The sequence below is a fragment of the Cladophialophora immunda genome (assembly GCF_000835495.1).
Source record: "Cladophialophora immunda strain CBS 83496 unplaced genomic scaffold supercont1.3, whole genome shotgun sequence".
Taxonomy (NCBI): domain Eukaryota; kingdom Fungi; phylum Ascomycota; class Eurotiomycetes; order Chaetothyriales; family Herpotrichiellaceae; genus Cladophialophora; species Cladophialophora immunda.
In genome coordinates, this window is record NW_015622543.1 from 621,197 (window position 1) to 649,134 (window position 27,938).

General features: G+C 51.3%; 3 protein-coding genes across 3 annotated transcripts; 1 reads left to right on the forward strand and 2 right to left on the reverse strand.

The window, feature by feature from the left end:
* Positions 1 to 11,257: 11,257 nt before the first annotated feature.
* PV07_04800 (uncharacterized protein) lies at positions 11,258 to 15,716 on the forward strand (the record flags this gene model as incomplete). The annotated part of the gene is made up of 7 exons (XM_016391646.1): positions 11,258 to 12,218; positions 12,326 to 12,547; positions 12,606 to 12,647; positions 12,731 to 12,872; positions 13,004 to 13,775; positions 13,835 to 13,962; positions 14,027 to 15,716. 7 exons carry the CDS (start codon positions 11,258 to 11,260, stop codon positions 15,714 to 15,716), a joined length of 3,957 nt encoding a protein of 1,318 aa, XP_016249165.1.
* Positions 15,717 to 15,893: 177 nt separating this feature from the next.
* On the reverse strand, positions 15,894 to 16,538 carry PV07_04801 (uncharacterized protein). Its single transcript, XM_016391647.1, has one exon. It carries the CDS (start codon positions 16,374 to 16,376, stop codon positions 16,044 to 16,046), a length of 333 nt encoding a protein of 110 aa, XP_016249166.1. The 5' UTR covers positions 16,377 to 16,538; the 3' UTR covers positions 15,894 to 16,043.
* Positions 16,539 to 17,832: 1,294 nt separating this feature from the next.
* Positions 17,833 to 27,200, reverse strand: PV07_04802 (uncharacterized protein; the record flags this gene model as incomplete). Its single annotated transcript, XM_016391648.1, has 8 exons — positions 17,833 to 20,206; positions 20,284 to 20,580; positions 20,663 to 22,110; positions 22,174 to 23,696; positions 23,829 to 24,479; positions 24,546 to 26,131; positions 26,199 to 26,991; positions 27,085 to 27,200. The coding sequence occupies 8 exons, from the start codon at positions 27,198 to 27,200 to the stop codon at positions 18,107 to 18,109; spliced, it is 8,514 nt and encodes a 2,837-aa protein (XP_016249167.1). The 3' UTR covers positions 17,833 to 18,106.
* Between the last annotated feature and the right edge of the window lie 738 nt (positions 27,201 to 27,938).

Consider the following 27,938-nt stretch of genomic DNA (forward strand, 5'->3'; position numbering starts at 1 on the left):
ACGACCGGAGGATTTTTGGATCGTTCGCAAGTTATTGGGAACGAAGGATTTTGAGTTATGATCATGCTTACGTTCATACCCCCTTCCCGGAACAACAGATACGCACTCTCTGGACTACGAGCAGGCCAATGAGACTGAAAAGAGGATGCTTTCTTGACCAAGCTTTCACCACGTCTTGCAGTCGAGGAAGACAATGATCCCCAATCGATTGAGATGATGCGTTTTCGATGTCTGAGTTCGTTCGCCAGTGTATCTGCTATGTTTGGGCCATGTTTGGGCCGTTTGATCCTCCTATTTCGCCCGTGTGGTTTGATTCGATGACCTCTATCGATTTCGGCGCCTGGATAGAGATGGTATAGGCGACGCTGTCCATCTCTGCAACCCTCTTCGCCAGTTTGACGCCAAATCCATCTCTGCCCGACTCGATGCTCTGGAGTGCTTGCCTCTCCGACCGTTATCGCAGGCAGGCCCGCAGACATATTTTCCCATTGGCGTTGCCTTGGTACTTCGCAGTAACTGTCCTGTTTATGCCAACAAGCGTCAATCGGTTCATAGTTCCAGGTTTGCACAAATTATGTTTATGCCCGCGCCTTTGCAACGTTTGGTCTCCAGCAATCTACCCGGCCTTGCAGACTACAGCCGGACATGAAGTTCTTCCTTAGAACTACCGCCTTGTCTTGTTGATAGCTGCTGACAAGCTAGACAGTTTAGGATCTTTGTTTTTCCACGCGAGATCACGTCACGGTTCGCGGAAGGAGCCTCACCCGCCGATATTGAGGCCAACGCACCACTTAGCTGTGCCAACTGTGCCAGAGCAGAGAGTGCGACTTACCCTCCCGGGTGCATACCGATCAGACGCGCAGCGAAAAGACATGGATTCGGCGAACTCAGGTTCGTGGAAATGTGGGCTCACAACAGAGAGTCCTCGACGATATCAGATTCGGATACTGGCCAGAGAGCAAAGGAGGAATTGACGACAAAAAAAGGGCTGGTTGAAAGTGTTTCTCTGAAGGAACTCTGAGAAGACCGAGTGCCTGTCCTCAACACAACTGCGCGACACATTCACTTCCCCGGCGACCCCTTTCCTCTCCGCCTCCAGGTCACGTTTTACATCTATCCGCCAAGGCATCGCAAAGTGACAGTCCTTCAACGACACGAAAAAGGACCAGGATAAAAGATTCACTCGCACAATTCCAGTCGACAATTCCAGTCGACAATTCCAGTCGACAATTCCAGAGGGATGTACCCGTCGATTCGGTGTTACAGGCGAACCTGGAAATGTCACGATCCACAGACCCTTCTCATGCATGGTATATACTCTCGCGGGGACGTCCTAGCGCTGGGACAATGCAGAGTATCTCTCTCCATCATACCGAGAAAACAAGACCTATTGAGGACCGACCCCAACGGGATTGGGATCCAAGTTGTTCACGAACCGGATGTAGGACTCTCCGATCGCACGGGAGAGGCGTCGGTGGCTATCATAAGCAGGAGAAGAGCCGAGAAGACCAGAAATATTCTGAAAACTGAATGCGACGTTGTCGAAGTGCATCACACCTTGGTTCGCCGGCCTGTTCCAAGGCCTCTGGTCAAACCGATAACTGAAAATCGTTTGGTTCACCGACGGTTGTGTCATAAGCTCGCACAGCTTGCGACGCGTGGCTATGATGACCATATCTCCACCAATGTCCGCGGCTCGTGGTTCTTGTACACCTACAAGTGAGCCATAGAGGCTGCGCAAGGCTGTCCTTCCATCGACAACCCATACGGCTCAACCGTGAATCCCAACGAGTTGAAAGCTCCCTACGAGAAGCTCTCTACAAGGAGCTGCGATGGTATGGTCGGCGCCGATTAAGGTACATATTTCACTCACAAAACATCACGGATTTGCGCCGAAGTCATCGAGATTCTACCCAAACCGAGCAAAAATGGACGTAGAGAGCTTACGCGACGTTATCAGCGGGGAAAATTTTATTTGAAGTCCAGTACGCTGAGTTCCACCAGCATTTTATATGAAGCTGAAGAAGAGTAGCAAGAGAAAGTCATAGCTAAGTTGGGACTGATATTGTCAGGAACAGACCCACGATCCTGCCAAGCTACAGTACTACCACGGCAGGTATATAAACTCAACATTCTCGCATGAGAGTCTCCTCCTTCTCTCATGCTTCGAGTCCTGTAGAGACCGGGGGTCAAGGTGCACCTAATAGACACTTGATGTTCCTACTGTTGCCCTTCTGCCTATCGCCCCAGGCCGTTCCGTACAGATATTAATTATCCGACACACCAACGGACTGCCGCAAACCCCTCAGCTGACTCGTACAACGCCGCACACTCTGGATCAGAGAAATTTCCGTCGTGGCTTGTAGGCTAGATACCGCACTGTGGTTCATTCGCAAACCTTGGATGGAGGATGAGCTGTATGAACATCCATGAAATCTTCGACGGTGAGGACGTAGTTTTTGAACTGCCTTGCAGAAACTCTCTTCTCAAACAACACATCCAATTCCTCGTAGGTACGTCCTTTGAGTTCTGGCAATCGGAAAAAAGCCCATATGGAGATGACGATAGTGATGCCAGCGGTGACAAAAGCAGCGTGACCTTTCATGTTGGCCTTGAGAGGATTCAACATATAAGGCGCCACCACCGCATTCACAATCTGACAGATCGAGAACGTGATCCGAGCCAAACTAATGGTCTTGTTTCGCAGACGCGATGCTCCAACTTCGGCGGCAATGACAAAAGGCAATGGCCCAAGAGTTAGTCCATATTCGCCGTACCACACGAGCATAAGGATCGATTGACCCCATCTGAGACCGTCGTGTGATTGGTCGCCAAGCGATAAGAAACCAATTGTCAACATAGTTGGTATCATAGCAAAGACCCCGGCGAGGAACAGTGTGCGTCGCCCAAAGTAGTTGTGTAGGATCCAGAAAGTGGCAGTGCCAACAAAAGAGATACTGTACATGCCCAGCGAGAGCTTGTACGCCTGCGAAGAAGGGAGACCAGCCAGCGTGAAGAAGTAAGTCGCATAGTTCTGCATGGCCCAGCCAACTAGAACCTGCGCACCCCAGCCGACACAAGCAATTTCAGTCCGCCATAGATTAGACCCCCGGAAACAATCCAGGTAATTGCCGTTGATTCCGAGATCTCGTTCAAGCTGGGTTGTACGAACTATTTGGGCTACTGTTTCTGCAGGGTTTACCTTATCAGAGCCAGAAGACAAGCGGGCCACCGTTTTGCGTGCCTGCTCGACACGGCCTTTTCGGACGAGCCACCATGGCGAATGTGGGGCAAAGGCGATCAGGACACAAAGTGGTACTGGCCAGGCCCACTGGATCGCAAATGGGATACGATATGCCCATTGGGTATGGTTGTGGACCAACCCGTCTAGAACTCCAGCAGCGATAAGATGTCCGATAACCCAGCACAGGTTGACGGCAGCAATCAGGTAGCCACGGAGTTTTGTAGGGCACACCTCCGCTGCGTAGGAGGGTGCAATAGTACTGAGGACGCCCCAAGGCAGGCCACAAAGGATCTCACCGGCCAATAGAGTCTGGACGTTGCCGGCAAAGAATGTGATGAAGATGGTTCCTGTGAGTACAACCAGAGCCCCCAGAGTTAAATTTCGATGGCCGAAATGGTCGATCAACCAGCCGTTTGCGAAGAGTCCGAAGGTGACGCCCACTGTAGCCGCTAGACTCAGCGCAACCTGCCAGTCGGCTTCGATGGTGTATTTTCCGTTGCCTAGCGGCACCCCGTACTTCTTTTGAAAAGCCGGGAATGCAAAAAAAGAGGTAATGATTTGGATGTCGTAGCTTTCCATAATGATGGCCAACGAAATGACGAACGACCACATAATGGCCTTTGAGTAGACGCGCAAAGCTTCTCGGACAGGCATTGCATGTTCTGCGTCGGCAGCACCTTGGGCATTCACTTGTGCCACAACGACATCTCCCGCGGCTTCCTTCGAAGGATCCTTTTCCACATGCATTGTTTCTGACTTTAGATCGGTGAGCTCCATGACTGTAATGAAGAGTGAGCTATAGATGGGGATGAGAGACGAAAAATATCCTTTGGAAACAAAGAGAGGTTATTATTGTGGGAATGTGAGGGACAGAACGGAGTTCGAACGATTCTTTCCCCATGTCTGCCTTGGACTCTTTTATATTGGGTTCCAAGCCCTCGGGACGTAACCGACGTCCCGAAGATGGGTAGAAATGCGCATCGTGTTTAAAGAGCTGTAAAGGGTAAAACCTGGGGTCTCTGGAGGCCGCAGATCAGGTTGACGGACCACGATTGGTCGATTCTCGGCAGCTGAATCTGTCTAGCATCTCTTTGGCCTATTTTCTCTTCAGCCCGTGACCAGCTACGAGGTTGCTAGCCGCAAGGTGGAGACTACAATGAAGAGCCTGGGGCCCCGAACACGCCCACCATTTCCCCTCTCAGTCTAGATCGTTCCGACTGCCATTGCGGCGTACTTTGGGCAAATGATAGTACTTCGATTCGGCCTTTGACACGAAGCACTGAAATGCTGTTCAAGGAATCTAATTTGCCCCGGCCTCCAGACGAAAACAGTGCCAGGGGCATTTCCGGACCGACATCCGAACGTCTTGCGAGTTAAAGATTAGGGGCAAGCTCACTTGATGCAGCCTTTTCAAGGATGCGAATCTGGGGAGACCCTTTTGTCATAGGTGTCATCAAGTACAAGTCTGGGCAATATATGAAGTATAGAAAATGTCGAGAATGCGACCTACACTCACCCTGGTCTCTAATTTACTTCTCAAGATCTCATGCCATACCTTGCTTGACTCCTGAAGAGCATAAACCCTCCAGCACGAGGGCTTGAAAGCTGTTTCGTGATTTGTGGTCGTGGTGCTGTCGAGGATCTTACCAACCTTAAAATTTTTTTGGAATCGCCTGGTTTACCCCGACCCAAAGAAAGCATTTCTTCGGTCGGTGGTCGGTTCACTTCCGACAGCCTGTGCCGAGAACCGACCATAAACTCGCTAGTCGGTGCGTGTGACAAAATACGAGTAAAGTGATCGTGTGCCTTGCGACATGATTGGTTGTGTACGACTTTTGCCTGCTTCTACTACAAGTATCATCAAATTTTGGGGGGATTCCCGCGTCGAAGCCCCCCCTTGCCTGTGGGATACCTTTTCGCATAAGACGCGGAAAACTCAACTTATTGCACCTCTCTAACCTGGACGTCTACTCGACTATCTAGCCGACCCTCACACACTATGGAGAGCACAGTCCCGAACATCCTGTTTGTCATGGCCGACGACCATGCGGCCAAGGCTATTAGTTGCTATGGCCAACAGATCAATCACACACCTCACCTGGATCGCCTAGCAAAGGAGGGTATGCTCTTCAACCATTGCTATGTGACGAACTCTATCTGTACTCCCAGTCGGGCTGCCATCTTGACCGGAACACACAACCACGTCAATGGGGTCTTGACGCTGGCAAGCAGCATCAACAAAAGAATTCCTAATGTGGCTAAACATCTTCATGCGGGAGGCTACGATACAGCCATGATTGGAAAGTGGCATTTAGGGGAAGGACCAGATCACGAACCGACAGGATTTGACTATTGGTCTGTGTTGCCGGGGCAGGGAGACTATTTTAATCCCTGGTTCATCGAACCGGACGGTCACCATCAGGAAGAAGGATACGCGACGGACCTAATTACGCAAAAATGTCTCGACTGGTTACGAACGCGTAAGCCGAATAATAAAGGTCCGCCGCGAGCCAACTCGGAGACCTCCCGGCAAAGGCCATTCTTCCTTATGTGCCATCATAAGGCACCTCACCGTTCTTGGGAGTACCACCCTAAGTATCGTACTCTCTTCGAAGACTCGGATATTATATTACCGGCGACATTTGATGACGACTATAAGAACCGCGCCTTGGCCGCAGCGGCGGCAAAGATGCGGGTGGAAAGCGACTTAACTTATGTTGACTTGGGTCTTGTAACACCGAGCGGCGGCGACACGAAAATTCCCTTTCCCGACGATGTCTCTCAGTTAAGACTAATCGATAATCACACCGGCGAAGTTTTCACCTTCAAGAGCTCGCAGGAGCTACGACATTTCAAATATCAGCGATATTTAAAAAGGTATCTTCGCACTGTTGCCTCGATCGATGAATCTATGGGCCGGCTCCTCGACTACCTCGACAACGAAAACCTGGCCAAAAATACGGTAGTCATCTATACGTCTGACCAGGGATTTTTTCTCGGTGACCACGGTTGGTTTGACAAACGATTCATGTATGAAGAGTCGTTTCAAATGCCATTTCTTATCCGATATCCCTGTGAGATCCGGCCGGCCTCTGTCTGTGACGATATAATCTGCAATGTCGATTTTGCTTCAACGTTCCTAGACCTAGCAGGTTTGGTTATTCCATCGTATATGCAAGGCCGGTCATTTCGGGCTTTACTACAGGGTGCTACGCCGGCAGACTGGCCTCAAATCGCCTATCACCGCTACTGGATGCACCGCGACGAGCATCACAATGCCTATGCACACTACGGAGTCCGTAACCAGCGCTACAAGCTGATATTCTGGTACAATAAGGGGTTAGATCTGCCTGGCACCCGCAACAAGGGCGACGATGATGAACAAGAGTGGGAGCTTTTTGACTGCGATAAAGATCCACTGGAGTTGGTCAATGTTTACAATCTGCCAGAGTATGCCGATATCGTGCAAGAACTGACTAGCCAATTGGACATCAAAATGACTGAGATTGGTGACGAGCCGGAACATGAAGCTTACTCTGCGCGCCATCACGCATAAATCTCACCCATGGACAATGCGGGATTCTGTTCAGCAGATAATCTTGCCAATTTACTTCCTGTCGGCCAGTTCGCTACGTCGCAGACAGAAGATTTTGGTGGGAATGCCACACATAGATGCCTAGACTGTGACTCCATGGGAGGAAAGCGCTCGCACCTCATTCCAGATCGGGCGAGGGTGATGTCACCCTGTACTCAGCAGCGGCAGACAGGCAGCCTGATTCTACAGAGGCATACGTAGAAATTAGTGACTTGATTCCTAAGCAGACATAACCATCGCCAATTGATGGAAGACAGGCCAGTGCTGAGAGGGGGGGGTCCAGAAGGGCCTATATGCTTCCTGCTGGTGGGAGCGTTTCCGACCGATCATGGCATGTTTCCCCATCCTGGCTTCGAGCGTCCACGATTACCTGCGATATCGACCAAACATTCAGCTGCCAGCTGGCAGGGCCTCGAACTCCTACGGTAGAAAGCCGACAATGAGAGACAGCCTCAGTCGGGGTTGCGAGTCCGCTCACACATCCCATGCTGGCCGACGAAATGCAATACCTAATACCAGAGGAGGGCGTCCCCACAACCAAGGTGACCTGTGGCGGCTGAAAACACGAGAAGGACACTGTCACACCAATTAAACTGTTGCTTCGAGTGAAGAAATGGACAGGGTGCAGGAGGTGTGGAGTGACTTGACCCGATAGGCAGCGAAATGTGGTCGACATGTCGAAAGCCTTGCCTGGCTCAGCTGCAGAGGGGGAAAAATGGCGCAGAGCTTTTCAATTGGAGGCTCGTTGACTGGGGTTGAGTCGTCTTGTGCAGCTAACAGCTAATACATCCTTCAAGGAGTGTGAGAGCTTAGAGCGCCCAGTGTAGACACATGCAGCGGAAACCTCGTTGCCATGTGGCATGAGGCTGTTTGATCCTGGGCCAGAGTTTGACCTTTCACCGGTGTCGTTAGAAAAATCTATCTTGTTATTTCCATCTATCGCGGATGTTTTTCGATCTGTCCAACACCTGGATTGCAACCAGCACCACAGATCTCGCTGCACTGTCGTTACTTCAATACTGGGATTCCACTGTGAGTGCCACGTCTGGCAACAAGTCTGCCGAAGAAGCCGAACTTCTAGAGAAACTAGATGAGCTCCCGGGGTCTTCTCCTCTTTGCCATGAAAGGTTGGGAGGAGCGCAGGGCCGGAGCCAGATGCAAATGGCCAAAACGCGTCTCCACCACGCCGCAGCGAGTGGAGACGCCAATACCGTACAGGCCATCGTCGGGGGGGGGGGGGGGGGGGACAGTTCGACGGGTTTTATGTCAAGGATAGGACCCAGCACATGCCACTCTGCCACGCATGGGGGATGGGCACAGAAATGTAGTCGGCTTGCACTGTGGCAGCCTGACCGGTCAAGGAACAATGGACAGAACCTACTGTCGATCTAAGCTTAACCTGGGAGCTGGGGCCCACTTCCGGAGCGTTCCACTGCGGAGGAACGTGCGGGAAGACCTTGAAATACGTACGGAGTACGGAGTACTGAAGAGGGTCTAGGACGAGGAGAGAGATGGTGTGGGATGCGTGCTTGGGATACATGAGCTAGCTAAGATGGTGGAGGGTTGGGGGCCGAGGGGGGGAGGTGGGTGCCTGTGGTGGGGTAAGCCAAGGATGGCGCAAAAGTACCTACTTGTACAACGGTCGCCGGGGTATTAACTTTTAGCGGCGGAAGACGGACCGACGCGGGCGTCCATTTTCTCGCGGGGGCAACGCTCCCAGTTTTCTACCCCGGATTTCATTTCACTTCTGCTTTAGTTGCCGTTTCCTGGCCTCTTGCTGTCTTGCTCGCAGAAATTCCTGGTCGGTGAGGATGAGCGCGACTTTACAAAACGGCGTCTTTTTTATCTGATCTCCTCTCCATCAGAAACTTCTGGTGTTGCGCGTCCAGAACCCCCGGGCAGGTGTGGTTTGCTCCGCGCTGAGCCGCTCGCCTTCCGACCTCCGCCACTAGCTCTTCACGATTACTCCCGTATCCGGATACGAAGGATGGTACACCATCAGGAATGTGGCTACAGAGACAGTACTGGACATCGACCATGGCCGCAGACCCCGGTGCTTGCATGGCCATACAATGGCAGGGATAATCAGAAGTGGCGCTTTCACAGCGTGGGAGGAAACCTCCCGTGAGCGCCCGTTCAAATCAAGAAAGAAGACCCGGGCTAATATCAGGGCGGCACAGCACACGATACTTCTTCATCAACTATATGACCGGCACAGTCCTCGACCTGTGCGGGTCCCGCACTACGGATGGGACGTCGATTTTAGGATATACTCGTCATGGTGGCATCAACCAACAGTGGGAGTTCGTCGCGGCGGAAGAGAGCATGGTTGTCCGCCCGCGCAGCGTGCCAATGCCGGAGGTATGGCTTGTGGAAAAGATAGTTGAGAAGATTGTTCCCGGCCCAGAGAGAGTCGTCGAAAAGGAGAAAATCGTAGAGAAAATTGTCCCGGGTCCGGAGAGAGTCGTGGAGAAGACCGTGGAGAAGACCGTAGATAATCCGGATTTGCTAGGGAAGATAGATGAGCTTCGGGGCCAGCCGTACAGAGCTATGAAAGGGTGGGAGGAATGTCGGAGAGGAATCACGCAAGGAGATTGAATGCTAAGGCTTGAAGGCTTCCCGCCGAGTGGTGACGAGTATTGTCACGCAAGTTGCGCGGTGGGATGATATGGCTATATCCCCTCTATTCATCCAAAATCGAAGGCTTGGTGGGCCCAAAGACCAGCTGGAGAAGCAGTATAGGAGGAGCCTAGCTAAGTAGTTTGACCAAACTAGAATGGACGACGGAATTGGATCCCCTAGCATCTCGAACGGGCCCGTCGTCTAAAGTTAACGAAAGTTAGTGTTGTGAATGACGACGAAGAAAGAAGGCGGACGATAGGTTCTTCGTCGGAGACTGCCTTTATTACTCGAGAACGAAAAACCTGATTGCTATTTACGGTTTGGTCCTAGAGGGTGAGCGAAGGTCGCTTTAACTGAGCCTTTAGCTGAGCATCACTGAGGGCTCCCTATACATTCCCTGAGTAAACACACCGGAGGCCTAATCTGGTCCCTTACGATCGGCTATTCCTGCCTCTCGGCTAGGCATCTGTTTCGAATGGACCTCAGGAAGCCTGGCGGATGCCCCGTCCTTACGCTGCAGCCTAAATTTCCTTGTAATCCTTGGGCCTAGCGGTGTGATAGGGGTGCGCGGTTGATTCGTACGTCGTACTGAGAGTAAGGAATCTGATCAAGTAAAATAGTGGTCTAGACACTAAGACGCTTCAAGTTTCCGTTAAAACTACGAGCAACCAACGGCCAGAAGCGACGGCGCGGCGACTCGTTGCTCCCCGTAATCCTGCCCAATGAGTTCCACACCATCGTAAACTTTTGGTTAGCTGTCTTGCCGCCGAACTAAATGCAGACAACTACTGAGTGTAAGGTGTCTGCAGATTTTGACAAGCAATTCCATGTCACCAAAACAGCGATGTACTCCATACGGTCAAGATCAGGAATATACGACTTCTAAATGCCCCAAAGCATGATATCTTACCCGCCACCGATGTCCGGCCCAAGTCTTTATACAAGCGCGTTCCAACCGGCCCAGAACTTTTCCGGAGGGCAAGAGAACAACGTCGAACGCAGAACTCGAGCGAGTAGGTGGTAGTGCAAATTTTAGAGCATATTACCACCTATAGTGCTGGAGAGACATCCCTCGAGCTCAAAATCAGTGGACTGGGTTGATTTCTAAACTGTCCACAGGACTCAACCTTTCCACGACGACCCTTGGGTCACAGTCCGCAGCCTTACGGCTCTGCCTCGTTCCTGATTAGGAAGGCTAGCCGAGTAAGCACTCAACGCTGGGATTGTCTCGGGAGCGCGACTGGGGAGCGGCGAGTGTCGTACCGGCGCGACTTCGAAGCGATCCAAAGAGGCAAGAATTAGGGCAATAGTTGGCTGTAAGACTCGTGTTCAGAGGCCAAGAATGACGGCGCGAACGCTAAAAACAGGCGTCGACTCAACATTTAGTGCATGCACTCCATATTGGACGATCAACAGTCCATTTTCGACGCACTGCATCGGCCACGTCAGCAGAGAATGCTCTTATCTGAAAATAACCCCGCCTCTTCTCTCACCACCTACGTCGGAAACTTCGCAGGTCGAGTAAGGACTATTCTCTTCGCCAGAACTCTGAATTTTTCCTGCCTCCGGGGCAAGCTCATATACATCACGAGTAAAGTGTGACGGTCTCATCTCCATTGCGCACACCACAGTGACCGCTCCTGGCCCGAAGATTTCGACGATTTAGAGCGCACCCCATATAACAGTTGAATCAAACTTTTAATTACTACTGCCCTGCCAAAGTCGACGCCTGAGTCGAGGGTTTTTTCTCCTATCTTCCGATAACCCTTACCTCCCATTTGTGATCATACCGAGCGATGTCGGATTTGGATCCCGAGCTCTATACGGTGGCATGGTTCGCCCCTCTAGAGATCGAGGCACAAGCTGCCTTGCATATGCTGGATAATAGACATCAGGGGCGATTTCCGATGGGTCCCGGTGACGACTATGTGTTCCAAGCTGGGGACATGTGCGGACATAATGTCATCATTGCAACCCTTCCTGCAGGCCAAGAATATGGTAAAGGATCTGCTGCCGCCATCGCCAGCCAGGTGAAGAAGTTCTTTCCTAACCTATGGTTTGGATTGTTGGTTGGTGTTGCTGCCGGCCTCCCCAACCTCTCGCGAAGTCCGCCGCTTGACATCCGTCTTGGCGACGTTCTTGTGGGCCTTCCTACTAATGAGAGCGCCGGACTCGTGGACTATGAGTTGGGTAAAGAGACAGGGAAGGACGGATTTCAGCTCTTGCGCTGCGGGCGGGTCTTGGCACCTCCCGAAACCGTTGTGAGGGCGGCGATCGGCAGTATTAAGCTCTCAGCACCGAATGATGCGAAGATGATCCTTCCAAATTACGAGAGGATTCGAAACAAAAAACATTCCCATGGCACATTTATGGACCCGGGCCAAGAGCAAGATGTACTATACCAAGTTGACGATGACGGTAACGAGATTCGTGTGGAACGAGAAAGACGATCAAACGACGAGCGTGTTCGACTGTGGTATGGTACTATAGGTTCCGGGGACAAGCTGATGAAGAATGCTCGAATACGGAATGAGCTGAGAGACAAGTACAACTTCATCGGCCTCGAGATGGAGGCGGCGGGGACCATGAACCGCATTCCCGTTGGCGTCATTCGAGGGGTCTGTGACTATGGGGATGAACACAAGAATAAGCACTGGCAGCCATATGCAGCGGCCATGGCTGCTGCCTATGCTAGGGCTATCTTGTTCGAGATCCGGCCCAGAACTAAGCTAAGTGATCCAGTGGCTCCACGGAATGGTCAGTACGATGGACGAAATACACCATTTTCAAAGAAGGCTCTTTCTACCTAAATCAGATCTTAACTCCATGTCCTTTGTCTGTCTAGCACTAACATATAACATTAGTGGCACCTCGGGCGACGATCATGGACGACAAAGGCAAGAAGCGCAGGTTCGACGAAGAACATCCTGCCTCAATGAGGAATAGTGGACGCAAGAAGCGCCGTGGCAACAAAAATCTTGCCAAGGCCAGCAGCAGCAATGCAGGAGGCGCTCAGTCTATCTCCAGCGGACAGGGAATTCAAATGTCTGGTGGGAGCTTCTCAGCCGGAGGAAACGTAACCTTAGGTGAGGGATAATGGCATGCGCGAAGGTATTCGGTTTCGATTGTTGATGAATAAGTTAGTACATACTAACGAATTGACCATGACTTGTAATGAATCCGTAGGTATGTTAGATTGGGAAATTCCCTTGCCCCTCCCCCAGAAGTAACCTGGCAGATTGTACTGTTCTGACTCGGGAAAATTCTAGATGATCACCGAAATAGCAATGTGCGGTATTTCAGATCCCGTAATGTTAGCAGCAACTTCACTGGTCGCGTCGACGTGTTGAGGAAGATCGAGAATGCTCTGTTAGCTCCATTGAGAAATGGATCCCATTCACAACAAAACAGGTTCGTTCTGTATGGGCTAGGAGGATCGGGAAAAACTCAAGTATGTGCAAAGTTTGCTGAGGAACATCGTGACAGGTGACTCGCCCTGGTTAAAGACCAGCCGTGTTAGTTTTGTTGCTAAGTAATGTCAGATTTTGGGGAGTTTTTTGGGTAGACGCCACTAGCACCGAAACTGCGGAACAGTCCTTCAAGGATATCGCGAAGATTGGCGGACTCCCAGAAGTTTTCGAGAACGGAAGGCTTTGGCTTTCTAGTCGAACTGAGGAATGGCTTCTTATAGTCGACAACGCCGACGATCCATCGACGGATATTGCAAACTACTTTCCACCGGGCAACAGAGGCAGCGTGTTGATAACGAGCAGGAATCCAGATTGCAGGGTATATGGAAGCCAACATGAACACAGTCATCGGCTTAATGAGTTGGAGATGGAAGACAGCATAACCCTGCTACTAAGAACAGCTCTCAAGGATGTGAAGGACCGAAGCAACCGTTTGCAGGCGGGACTAATTGCAAAGGAATTAGGATGCCTCGCCCTCGCTGTTGTCCAAGCCGGCGCAGCGATTCGCAAAGATCGCTGCCGCCTAGAAGACTACCTCAACGTCTATGAGCGAAACCGGGAGGAGCTGATGAAAAACCACCCTGGGCAGGGTATGGATGGGTACCAACATACCGTTTACACGACTTGGGAAATCTCTCGCCAGATGATTGAACGCCTTGATTCCAAGTCCTCTTCGGACGCAATGGACCTCTTGGATATTTCCGCCTTCCTGTACTTCGAAGATATTCCAGAATTGATCTTCCAGCAGGCGCCAAAACAAGAGCAAAAACACAGCCGATTCATGAGTTGGATTACTTGGGCGAAATCCAACCCGAAACCGTCTCCTGATCGAGACCAGGATTGGGTTCGTCAGGCTGTTGTCCTGTTATCGTCATTCTGTCTCATAACAATTAACACGGAGAGGACGAGCTTCTCAATGCACCGTCTAGTGCATTCATGGTCGCGAAATCGGTTAAGTGCGCAAGCCCAACAGTTGTGCAGACGCTCTGCGGCCTCTATGCTGGAAAATTCAATCAGTTGGAGACGAGAAAGTGCGGATTGCGCTTTTCGGAGGCGTTTACGGCAGCATGTTGACTTCCTCCTCCATAATGACAGGATACCTGGGAAGAAGAGGGATCCAGCGCTCGAACCAAGCCAGTACCAACGAGCCGCCAAATTTGGGCTCGTATTCAGCGACAGCGGGAAGTATACTCCTGCAGAAGAACTATACCGGATCGCTTTGACGGAGATGGAGAAAATTCTGGGTAGAGAACATCCGGAAACGTTGCAAACTCTTGATAGCTTGGCATCAGTGTTGCGAAACCAAGGTAAGTACAAGGACGCTTTCAAGGCGAGCGAGCGCGCGTTGCGATGCAGGGAAAGGAAACTTGGAAACATGCACCAGGATACGCTCAAAACTCTCGACCACATGGCTTTGGCGTTACAGGGTCAGGGGAACTACAAAGAAGCCGAAATCCAACACAAAGACGTATTGGACAGAAAAGAGAAGCTGCTCGGGAAAGAGCATGTGGATACTCTTGAAAGTCTCAACAACCTTGCTCTCACCCTACGAAGCGAAGGACAATACGCGGCAGCTGCAGAGATGGCGAGCCGAGCATTGGCTGCTAGGGAGAAGGTACTCGGAGAAGAGCACCCGGATACAATGGAAAGTTTGAATAATCTAGCCACGGTGCTCGAGGACCAAGCACAATATCAAGCCGCGGAGGAAATGCATAGAGTGGCACTTGATCGAAGACAGAGGTTGCTTGGAAATGAGCACCCAGATACGCTGACGAGCATGAGCCGACTGGCTTATGTCCTTCGAAAGCAAGGCAAACACGGAGCTTCCGAACAGATGACTCGACAGACGCTAGAGGGAAGAAATAAGGCTCTTGGTCCGTTGCATCCGGATACGCTAGCAAGCGAAAGCTATTTGGCAGGATTGTTTCAGGACCAAAACAACTATGAGGCTGCCGAACAGATGAACCGGCATGCCCTAGGGGGCTACGAGCAGGGATTAGGGGAGCTCCACCCAGACACCTTGACCGTCATGAGCAACCTTGCAACCGCCTTTCGGATGCAAGCGAAATACGGCCCAGCCGAGGAGATGAATCGGCAGGTACTGGCTAAAAGGGAGCTAGCACTAGGAAAGGACCATCCCGACACACTCATGAGCGTAAATAATCTAGGAGAAGTTCTGCAGGCGCAGAAGAAATACCAGGAAGCCGAAGAGTTGCATCGCCGAGCTCTGCAGGCGAAAGAAGCATCCGAAGATATTGGTCCGTGGCATCCAGACACGATTGCAAGCATGCTGAATTTGGCATGGACGTTACAACTTCAGGAGAAATACGACGAAGCTGAAGAGTTAAACCGAGGAGCATTTTCATCTTCTGAACGCAAACTTGGCCCAGCAGACCGCCTGACATTGAAAAGCGCGTTCCATCTCGGGTTCTTGCTCCATCGTCGAAAGAAGTATGTCGAGGCACACCATCGTTATCAGCAGGCATGGGATGGCTATAAGAACGAACAGAGCCGGGAGGCTTCTGTGTGCCTCAAACATTTCAAGAACTTAAGCGCAGAAATGAGTGATCTTGGTATCGTTGGGTCTCTTCAGGATCACACTGACTGGCGTAGCTTTTCAACTCAAAGCGACGGTATCCTCTACAGGGAAACAGTACCTCAAGGGTCCGAGGTCTCAGATAGGTATCCTGGCACGGCCAACTCCGAGCCTGGTCGCCCTAGCAAGGAAAGACGTCGCGGCTCGGCATCTTCAGACAAGCCCGGAAACTCTAAGGCAAAGAAATAAAAGAAAACGATGACTTGAGCAGCGGCGAGACCCAGCAAGTCCCACGTGCTTTAGCGCCTTATAAACGCTAATTTGCTCAATAGGGAATTGCCTCAATTTTTCGGAAATCATGGGATATGTCGAGAGAACAGCCATTTCCTTCGAAGGGTGGAGCCCTTATACATCAGTCTTGATGTTCTGTGATACGATTCAGGGAGGTTGATAATGCGTATTTCTTCGGGACCCTCTTACCACATAGGTATACAGGTTATGATTTGCCACGCCTTCGACGACCTCTGCCGAATTTCTTATTCAGGGCCTCCAATAACAATGTCCCCTCTAGGCCCTTCATGTGGTGCACGTGCCCACTGCTCTGGTGGACGTCTGGCAGGCGGTGGAGAGCCTGAGTCTTCTTCGCCAAACTCTATTTGTTTTTCTCTTTTTGCATGTAATGAAACCCTGTTTTGGTAGGCGTAGATTGAATATCCGACGATAGCGAGGACGACAAAGAGGATGATGATGATGATTGCGATGACGTCGTTTGGTCGGACCATGGTGTTGAATGAGTGGGTTGCCGGCAGATCGAATGAATGCTTTATCCTTGTAGAGAAGCAATATAAAGCGTTGGAGCGTACACGGGTTTGCTCGACCACGATATGATCGTCTTTCGATTGCGGACATGCCAGTGTTGTTGAACCTTTAGTGGTTGGTTGGCGTGGTTACCGAGTCTTGGCATGTATCAGGGTTTGCCTTCTGTCGATTGCAAGCTGGCTGCCAAGGGAACAGAACCGGCTGCGGTCATCGATGGACAGCGAAATAGCTCGGAGATTCGTACGAGGCCATTCATGGAACACTCTCTATAGGAGTTAGTTGTAAAATTAGTTGCGAAGCGGATGGAGATGGTTGTGTTTGCGCTGTGCGCTGGTGTTTGGATCTAAGGATGGGTTTGGAGGTCAGGTTGGATTGCGGGTCAGCGGAATGTGAAAGGGAAAGCTTTCAAGCCGCGGAGCGACCACTAGTCTCTTGGTCCCGCTTAGTATAAATGCTCCTGTCGCTATCTCTCGCAGTCTGTGTGGCTGTAGGAGTCCCCCATTGAGTTAAGAATGTTCGTTGATGTTCCCTCTTTGCTCACAAGAACGTGTTATGAGCTGCCTTGATCACGTGAGGTGTCACTCAGCAAACCCGAGGTGGTTTACTTGGCGATATAGTGGTGGGACGGTGTAGCTTGAGACGGGAGACCAAGAGTATAGTATGCAGACCTATACGCAAAGCAGATAGTCGAGAGGAACTCGATTTTTTGATAACGAGATTGACTACGAAGGAAACCATGGGTCTCCTTCTTCCTATATAGTTGTGCTGTGCTCAGTGTGCTCAGTCGCGCTTAGTTGTGCTCAGTACTGATCACACTGAGCCACACTTGGGCGACGCCGAGCGCCTGCTCAGTACTGCTTAGTTGTGCCCGTCACGTGCCCACCGAGCGGTATTGATCGTGTGTTTCTGTGTCAAGTTCCTGCCCCTTCAAGCCATTGGTTTGGCCCAGCTGCCCTCTCCCGCCCACTCCTGGGTCCCTTTTCTGGCCGCAGGCCCTGTTCGTAACAGAACGCAACATCCAGCTGACAGTGAACTTATGACAAACACTCCGAACTCGTCTCAGAGATATGCCACCATCTCTTCGAGTCCTATATAAACTAAGCGGTCAGGATAGATCTATTGACATTTGAACCTACTATTCCCTCTCCCCATCTACCTATAGGCCGTCCTTATAGCTAGGTCTAAGGGTATAAGGATTAAGGATTTTAGACTAGTAGCGAACTTGTAGCGAATCTACTAGATTACCTAAACCGGATACTAGCCTAGAGGCTAGTTTAGCTGATTACTTAGGGGCTAGATTATACTTTTACTTATATAGTGAACTGGGGCGAGGCTTTTAGCCTTGGGCGTCAACTCGCACGGCAGCAGGTAAAAGGAACGTTCACATCTTGTAGGCCAGTTGACTGATTGAATTGTCTATCTGTGTGCCTGTGCGTGTGTATCTTCGAGGACTCTACCCTTTTCCCTAGGCGAAGAACGAAAGGAAAGACCCCTAACCTAGGGTGGTACCTAGAACTGACCAATCAGAGAGTAGGATCGTCGGCCTGTACAATGTAAAGGCAAATCACCCAACCTCGTCGCTCGTCCACCTATCACCTCAAGCCTCTCAACCTTTCCCATTACAACAGTACTTAGGGAGTATCAGTGATGATCAGCTAAACGCTCAGTTAGAGCTCAGGTTAAAGCAGCCTTCGCTCACCCTCTGGGACCAAGCCGCATGTGGCAATGAGGTTTTTCGTTCTCGAGTAATCCAGGTAGACAACCATTCTCTCTCATGTATCTTTTTCCGAGTGTCGTGTCTCATTTCCTGCTCGCTAAACCTACACCAAGGATACTACCTCGTCCTTCAGATTGCCAACAGCTTGTCCGTCGTGATACATGGCCCCATGAACGTAGCACTCTCCTCGTAGGTCATAGAACTTGGTGCCAGGTCTTTTTCGGAGCACGAACGGCACGCTAGCTCCATGGACCAGAAAGATGTTGTCCTTCGGCTTGGTTCCTCCGGGCACGACTCCCGCATATCCTCTCGTGGTAAGACAGGCCGCTGCGTCGGGAATCCTCCCGAGGAAGGCAGCGACCGTCTCCCAAAATTGGTTTCGTCGCTGCTGGACCTCATCTGGCTCGGAGAGGTGTTGCCGCGCATCCCGGCCAGGACGCAGGGCGAGAATCTCGTTTTCAAAACCTTGCGGCCATACTCGAGGCGGGTTCTCCTCCTCCCGGCTCTTCTCCAATGGGGGGAGGTGTGTCCTCGTTTGTGGGCCGACAGCATCTCCGATGAGGATCTTGATAAGCACATGGTCGTGCCAGTGCTTTTCCAGGTTCGGGTAGTAATGGAGAAAGGACAAGTGCTGGCGAAGCTCTTCTAGAGTGTTGCTGAAACGGATGGTTTCCGCGCCGGGGCCGATGGGGAGAGATCGGCAGCTCTGAACGGTATCGAACATCTTGCCTGTGATGGATAGAACGGGATTGAGTCCTGGGTTGCTTATGATGGGATTCGGGTCAAGGGATGCACCTGCGCTGAATCCAGCCTTATTTCTCGTCCCAACCGCTCTCCATGTGGAGATGGTAGGTCCATAGTGATGCTTTCCATCGTGGTTCATTAGGTCGGGGATCCAGGACGAAAACTGACTGCCCTTTTCTCTTCCAGCCCGGTACAGAAGCTCGAGAACGCGATTCCTTTTGACGAACTCCTCGGCGTATCTCGAAAGTATGACGGCATCATCTGATTCATAGTCGGGTATAAAAGCATCGTCGTCGCTGCTCGTGTCAGCTGCCAGGTTGAGCATGGCGAAGAGCTTGTCGCGCGGTTTGGAGGACTTGGTATAGAAGAACATTTCGATCAGTCTCAGAAAAGGAAGCTTCAAACGGCCCACTCGAGGTTGGTCCGAGTGGCCTTCCAAACACCGTCGCGTGTGGTGTAGAGCACGGGCAGGATCCGAATGTGTGACTAGTAGTTGCTTCCCGTCTGTTGCTCCTCCAGCGGCATATAGCTGCTGCACATGTTCCTCGAACGCCATGACCCCTTCCATAAAGTCGTCCCATTCGATTTGGGAATTCTCGTCCATAATGGTGATGCGGGAGCCAAAGACCAGCTCTTGGATGATCCAGGTCCGAGTGAACCACGGCCGTTGCAGAAATGCGCTGATCTGCATTATTTCCTCGTCACTCAATAGAAGAGCTTGAACTGCGTGTTCCCATGGCCCTCGACGCGATCCACGCTGCTTGCCGAGTTTATCGAGTAGACCAATGGCATCGCAGTCGTCGTCCTTCCTGCTGCCGATCCAGACAATCACACGTTTGGCTTGGCTGTATAAGGATCCCATGCGGCGGACCTGCATGCTCTTCTCGAGGTTGTCCTTCTGATTGATGCAGACGGCGTCCGCCCATATCAAGTCATTTACGCCGTCACGGCGAAGGCGGCGGAGGCATGTCCATAAAGATTCTGTGATGGGGATTTCCACATCATTTACCACAAATTGGAATGGCGAAAGCTTTGTGGGCTCGGCACCCCAGACATAAGATATCGCACAGAACTTAACCAAAGGCATGCTGTGCTTGAATGACGACGCTACCATGAGCTTTCCTTTCAGCCGTGAGTTCCCATCGCCGTCGAGGTCGAGTTTTAGCAGCCGAATCTGGTCCGCACGAATCTCGAGGCCTTTGTAGATCTTGTCTGTTTCCGAGGCCGTGATTGACTCCGTGGGTCTTTCGACGAGCATGGCCGAGGCCAGTGGCGAGATGCTCCCTCGAAAGGAGCCAGCAGCCTCGATTGAAATAGAGCCCTCCTGGTGAAGTCGCCAAGGGTCGGCGTACAAGGCGATTCCCGGGTTTGTACGGACATGGTACACGCGGGCGAGGACGAACACATTGTCGGGTCTCGTCTTCCTCGTCTTGCCGCTACTCAAAGTCATCGCTTTGGCCTGGTAACAAAGTGATCTGTCAGTTTTGGTATTTTTGATTGCTTTCCTCTTTGGCTAGTGTGGCTAGCTATGCTGACCTTATTATATTGCTCATTCGACAGTCTAAATGGCCCATGTAGGTTCCCGTTAGTAGCGCAGACTTGTATGTGAAATTTGCACGTCTCGTTGAGCGCTGAATCAAGCATCTGATAGCGTCGAATAGTCGAATCTCGGAGCTTGCCACGAGTCTCGGATATTGTGAAAGTGGAATGATTATCTTCCTCGGTTTTCTCTTCATACGGTTTGTGTCCGTTGCGGGAGCGCATGCTGCTCGTCCAGTGCTCATTAGGATGGTAGGAATCTTGGCCGAGAAGCGAACCTAGAAGCTGAGATACCTGGCCCAGATGATGCTGCGTCAACAATAAGGAAAGAGGAGAATGGATTCAGCAAAAACTGACAACCAAGACGAATACGTACGTAAAGTTCAGCGAAATATCTGGTGTCCTGGGTATCCTCGTCCAAGAATACTGTTGATGGAGATGGATTGAATAAGAGGCCGCGGTTTGTATTCACAAAGCTGTCCTCGAGGCATCGAGACATGAACAAGTCGAGCAATTCTGACGCGTCCGTTTGGTCGTTGCGTGGAACAATGCGCCGTGGGCTGGCTCGATTGCTCAGCCGCAGCACTTCACCCCCCCTGGCGCCAACAGAGTGTGATCGAACTTCTTGGGCTGTGGCTCCGACCGACAAGTCCCCAACTTGTCTCGGGCGATGCATGACAAAGTTGTAGTCGTCCTTGTTCTCGCTCCTTAGCTTTGGGCCCTTGTCCATCATTGGAAGTGTAGTCAAGGCGGCGTCCGACACGCTCGTGCTTTGGCAGTCTTCTGTAATCTGGATGTTTGATCGGCTTTGGTTCGCAGCCTTCCCGGTCTGATGCTCTGCTGTTTCAGTTTCGCGGTTGGGAGTCGTACCAGCTTGCTGACCGGAATTTTGGCTATCTGCCTCGTCAACTGTGATTGTCGGAACGTTTGGGCGGAGGGGCCTTCTTGAGTAGTGCTCTTCGGACTCTTGATTCTCGCGAAAAACTTGTCCGTCCTCGAGATGGCCCTCGCATGGTGTCGTCTGCCACTCAACCTCTTGGCCTGGATCTGACTGCCTGCCGTCCGGGCTTGACTCCTCCGCTGAATCAGATACGAATAGATCCATCGCACTGTGATCGTCATGACCACCCACCTTTGACTCGTGCTTGCATTTTACGTCACGATTCTCGGGTTTCTTCTCCTGCGACTGACCCTTTGGTTTCGCTTCCACTTCGGTAAACATAATGTCTTGAGGATATTCGAGGTCATTCCATTCTTCCCCTCGCCTTTCCTCGCTGATGATGACGGGTTCGTTCTTCTCGGCGACATCGTTCTTGTCGGTTTCCGACAAGCTATCTGTATTCTGCGCAGGAATTTGCGCATCAGGCGTGCCGTGGTCGTCTTTTTGGTTCCCTTCATCAGGGTGCTCTTGAAAAATGTTTGACCCCATCTCAGAGCGTTTGCTCTGGGCTCCGTCTTGGCCTGTCTGGTAGCTCTTAGCGAAAGCTCCGTCGCGGCGCTGAAAGCCGTCGTTGTTAGTTTGGCCATGTCCAGGCATTAGCATCTGTGGAGGCGAGAGCATTGTCGAATTCAAGAGCTTCTTAGTGTCCTCGACAAGGTTCGGGCCCTCCTGTGAGATGGTATCCACCTGCTCTTGGTGGTCATGCACAATGGATTCCTCTGCCTGACTGGCCGCATCATGCAGGTTCTTCGATGGCTCTGCCTGCCAATGTTCACGGTAATGACGAAGAGGAGGTTGTTCTCTGACAGTGTTGGTGCTATCTTGGTCGTTGGGGTTCCCGTTTGTTATCATTGGGCTTGTCGGCTCTTCTAGAAGATGCACATCTGACATTGCGTATTAGCTGGTAAGCCATTACCATAATTGCTAAAGGACTTTGGGAACCATACCGACTGTGGACTCGATGTTCTCTGCCGTCATGGCGGGAACGATGCTAGTGACTGGGTCTGAAGGGAAATGCGCCTCTATTGGCGGAACGATGCCCGTCGCTAAAGAAGGGAGGACTGTTTCGAAAGTCACTGTCTCCTCAATAGCGTTGATGCTTTCTTCAATAACCTCGTCTGCGTGTTCTCTACCGTCGAAGCGTCCGTAAGACAGAACACCGAGGACTATGGTCAAGATGGCCATAGTCAAGAGCAGAATGGTTTCAGGGAGCTTGCTCAGAACGAGATTTTGCGCGGGGGAAGTTTTCATGAAGGCGTTGAGCGGAACGACAGATGATGGAGGTGGAAGAGTCCTCGGAATGGCAATACTCAGAGGGCAAGAAGTGGTCGAGGAAGTAGTGGTCGAGGAAGCATCGGTCACCGTCAAAACACGCGACAAGACATTGTCCCACCAAGTCCGGCTGGCAGTGCTTCGAGGGAGAGTTCTCGGCGTTGCAATACTCAGAGGGTGAGTGGTCAGGGAAGAACTGGTAAGGGTAGGAACAGGCGATAAGAGATTGTCCCAGCTGGGAGCAGTGCTTCGAGGGAGAGTCCCCGGCATGATCGTGGCCTGAACGGCAGTACTCCAGGCAGGATTTGTCGAGGAGAAACAAGTCAGGGCGGGAACTCTTGAAAAGACCATGGCGTCGGACTCAGTCCGAAAGCTCGAAAGATGTATGCTCGGATACATCTGGCGTATGAGCATGTAGATACAGATATGAATCATCAGGAGTCTTGTCGGGTTGTCGAGCATCGGGAAATCGATAATACCCAGGGATATGTTGAGGGATAGAGCAGTAATCCCAGAGCTCAGAAAGATCGATGAGAGCTCAGCGTATGAGGGCTCAGTCACTGGAGAACACTCGAAGTAATCCTGTGGCGCTTCTGTTGCACCCGTATCTGATGCATTTGTCACTGCGCTGTTTATGGCTGGGCTAGATCGGGGGATCCTGGTTGGACCTTGGTCATCATCGAAGTCTTCAGCCGAACTTGTTTCTGTAACTGTTGATAGCGAGATTCCTTCCCGCGTGAGCTTATCTTCTTTAACGCTCGACTCGTTCGGTGACGGTACTCCCGGGCTGGATTTAGCGTCCTGACTTCCTTGGGTATCACCAGGGTCATCAGCCTGGTTTAGTTCTGTAACTGATGGTGGCCAGATTCCTTCCCGCTCGAGATTGCCTTCAATGCTTGACTCGTCCCAGGACAGGACTGAGCAGAGCGGAAGCTCAAGTTTCTTCTCTACTCGATACCAGGTCGACAACGCCCGCGCTGCGGTTACGGTATGGATTGCTCCGTCCTTGAGGTAGATGCGAAGTTTATTTGCTTCTGGAAAGACAACCCCGTCGCTGATGTCTTGAAAACTGGCTGCAACCGCGCCGGAGCGGCCTCTCACTTCCCATTCTACCGATAACACGTTTGTGCTGTAAGCTTCGGCAGTCTTCAGTTGATTCAAGGCTTTGCGTTGCTTGACGTCGTCACCTGGTACCAGACTGGTGGCGTTTTAGATCCCATGTCAGTCAAGCCTAGTCTTCGGGGGCAGCACTCACTTTCATGAGGCTCTTTCTTGCTGACGGGAGTCTAGGGAATAGGGAATTGGGAATTGTGAGATGGGGCGGGCTTACCGCGCAATATACTTGGCTCTAGCGCGGACTAGAGTCGTAAATTGATCATTCAAAGTAGCCTGGACTCCTGGCTGGGGCGTACAGACAGCCACCTCGGAAAGTAAGCGTCTTTTCATGCCTGGCAATTGAGATATCCACTTCATCTTTGCGAGCTGATTGCTGTCAAAAGCAAGCAGTGGAATTTTCCAACGAAACCCATCACGAAGATGGCGACGGTCCGCTATGTACCAGTCTGAGTCCGAGTGACAAGAACAAAGGTGATATGCTGCGGAGACTTCTTTCCCGTCACTTGGCGGCTCAATGGGGAATACCTCAGTTGTGCGGAAGGCCGTCATGTTTTCAGTTGTCAGATGAGAGCCACTGCCCTTGGTATATTTATCCAAGCATGCGAACAAGTCGACAATGTAGCTCAAGTCGTCGGTGGGTATGATTTTCAAGGCCTCGGTTACGATGGTCTGTAGGTCTGCATCTCTGACTCCCAAAAACTCTTGAAAGAGCCTTTGGCAGGACGGATATAGCTTATCCAAGATACCACTCCTTTTGCGCAATTCTGGTGGGCCGCACCAGAGACATTCATCCGGCTTCAGCAATCGTGCTTCTCCAGACGTGCTGCGGGGGATGAACACCAGTGGATTTCGGGAGAAGGCTTGCCTGTTAATTTTCATGAGTACCATTTTAATCCAGAGGTATCTTAGAAACGCTTGTGTGTGTCCATACCTTAGCGCTGCCATATCTTCAGACCCCAGGTCCTGGATTTTTGTATAAAGCCAAGCGTAATCTTCTGGCTGTTGTTCCCTGTCCCGGATGGCCTCCAGCGCTTCAAGGTAGAGTATCACGCTCGGCTTGATTTTGACGCCCAAATTCTCCAGAAAGGACCAAGACTGGTCCTCAGGCTCCGGGATTTCCAGCACTTGGAAACACTTCACCGCTTTCTCTTGGGCGTCTGGAGGGAAGACTGACAGGAGGACGGTCTTACTCAAAGGATAAAAATCAGTTTGACCTCGGCATTTCACACGCGTTTCTCCCAGCTGACGCTCCAACTCATTGCGCGAAAACGTCCACAACCATGATCGTTGCTGTCCGCTACTTCCGCCGCGGTCCAGCCACTCCGAGTAGGTCTTCCAATTGTCTCTGAGTAGCTTCAGAAAACGTGTGGAAGGCCAGTGTCTTCTTATCAGCTCCATTTCGTCAGAAAGATAAAACCTGCCGCCGTCCACCTGGCGAACGAGACGAGGAGCCGTGCATATCCCAATCTCCTGATTGAGCCATTGCCTCCATTTCTCCAGCTCTTCCGGTACGGCTTCATGGTAGTCTTTATGCAGAACGGGAAACCTCTTCCCTCCGGCTTCATAAGCGTGGATATAAACTTCGGACGCCCGGTGGTATTTTTCCGTGTCCGTTGCGACCCACAGGTCAACACCGATGGGGGTTCGCCATGACGAGTAACGGAAGAGAAAGACAGCTTGTGAAACTAATGCCTTTCTCGGCAATGAGTCCACAGACGAAGCATGAATCTTGACAATGGCCCTGCAGATGGCCGGTATGTCCAAAGGCTTCGCCCCCAATCCCCGAAATAATGTGACCCGGAATGGATCTTTCAGGGCATCCGGATGGACCTCCATGATACTCATTCCCTCTGGGATCGAGATTCGGGTTTCACCTGGGGCAAAGAAGAGCAACTCGCCGCATTTGCTTGCCGCAACCCAACGGCCGTCACGGAGCGGTATAATTGGGAGCTCGTCAAGTTTGGCGCGATCGCCACGAGATATCTCCTGTGTAACAAGAACTTTGGCTAGTGCTGAATGCCACTCTGGAGATCGGTCCTTCCCTGCTTGTTCTCTAAGGGAGTCATCCAGATCCTCGACGAAGCCGGGAAAGTTTAGAATCTTGACGCCCAAGAGCTTAAAGCTTTCCTCGTCGCGATGGGAGTATTTCCTGGACAAATACTTAGGCCGGGTGCCCTGAGTCAGACTCAGAGGCTCCCCGTTGTCAAGTGTAAACTCCTTCGGAACATATGTTAGTAATCGAGGTTGACTCATTTGATCGCTCTCTGACTCCAGTATACGTGTAATGGAGAGCTTCTTCACGATAGAGCGACCGAGCATCCGGAAATCAGCCTGGACTTCAGATGGTCTAGGAACGTATTGGAGCCACGAATAACGCAGACTAGTGCTGCTGTTGAAATACTCGGCAACGTTTGCAAAGGCATCCGGAATCGAGTTGAGTAGCTCCCTATTCCACCCACTATAACCGTCAATGTCTTCGCGCCCAGCCACGAGCAGGAAATCTGCTTGGATGAGGAACTTTTTAAATAATGAGTTTCACATACTGCAGTGTCCGGAACAAAAGCCACAAGAACCATAGTCATACCTTGAAACCGCAATCCCGGATGGGAAGAAAGGAGAACACCTGCTGTGATTGAGGTCTATCCCTTTGTGAATCTGAGAGGGGGAATCCCAGCAAGATCTCCGACTCGATCTGACCAAGGCGTTTTGGTTCAGACGACAAGTTGTGGACAGTATGTCGGAAGAGGCGGTAGTGCAAAGCTTCATTATCATTCTCGAAGATCTTCACTTCGGTTGACTTGGTGTCTGAATGCCTGTCCTCTCGACGGAGCCTTCTTTCAGTGGACTGGCCCGAGGTGTGCACAACTAGGTTAACCTCCCTTAAACTCGTGAGGAAGATTAGGGTGTTTGCGTCAAAAGATCTGATCTCGTTCCCTAGCTGTTGCTCGTCGCAACCATCTGAGAGCTCAAGATGCATGGATGTACCGATGTTGGACAAACGCCCGTCGGGGAAGTCGGCCCAAATAGGAGTGATCATACCGAGCGGCCTCTGACGATCGAACATGAATGAGTAACTGCCAGAAGATATCCAGACCTTCTTCGCGATCTTGAAGACAGACTTGAAGCCGATCCCTTTCTCACCGATATACCTTCTCCCTCCATCAGCAGATCTAAACTTTGTACTCTTCCCAATGCGACAGATGGCTTCAACGTTGGCGTCGGTAAAGCCATCTTCGTTGCAGTGAATCCGTAGGCTGCAGTTCTTGTATTCGAGAGAGAATCCGGGCACCTTCTCTGCGCTGTACTCGTTGTCGTCGGCATTTTGTAAGAGCTCCAAAAGAAAGTGTGTCTGACTCCGATAAAGTTCATCTGCGAGACTGAACCGGTATTAGATTAGCAGCGAGGACCACATGCTTGGGAAATCGACCTCTCGAAACGAGAGACAATCTCACAAGCGAGTGAATCCATACTATCGAACGGATGTTTCCAAGTCTTTGATGTTCCAACTATCGTTTCCAGGTTCCCTGCTGCGTGTGATGTCCTCAACATAGCGTCGGGCTCGATCTTCTAGGGCCACATCGGTCATGATGGACAAAGGCAGAGAGAGACAATGGCATCAAAATAGGCTAACTTGCCCGCAGAAGCTCAAAGACCAAAATCAGAACTCTGAACAAGACCTGATGAATTCTGGGCAGAAGGACAACCTGCAAGTGGACATGGCATATCAAGACAATGAAGGAGATCGGAGAGAGAGGGAGGCCCCGCGCCCCCGGGGGGGGGGGGGGGGGGGGGGGCATGCGACTTGCCAATTTCAGGTTGGTGCATGAATACCAGTAGCTGCCTTGCCCTTGCGTTTCGCGCGCTGTTGTTGCCCATCACTCCGCCAATAGAATTCATTTGTGGCATCGATCCGAAGGCGCATTCTGCTGTTGGAAGTTGTCACATCCATGGGTCACTTGGGTCAGGGTAAGGCGTCGAATAACGATTCAACCCCAGAGGCTGCAAGGCAAGACACCTGGTTTCTGATAGGGGGGGAAAAGAAAACCGGTGTGCAGGTTGCATGTGGTTGTCACGAAGGACTTGGGTGGGCAGACTCCCGCTCAGGGAAGCGGAAGGTGAGCCGAGGGTGAGTAAAGCGGCGAGCGATAACACATCGTGCTGCTTCAAGGTACCTACATAGTACAAGATATGGAGGACCTACGAGGGACCGATACTTCGGTACAGGTCCCCCCTGCAGCACGCCAATGCATGGACGTTTGGAGCGTTAGTGCGACTATTTATTTGTATAAATAAATACCTTCGGCGTACTTTATCGTGTGCTGTG

Excerpts from the sequence above, each read along its gene's own strand:
- PV07_04801 (XM_016391647.1), bottom strand. The coding sequence starts at position 16,376 with ATGTCCGCAATCGAAAGACGATCATATCGTGGTCGAGCAAACCCGTGT.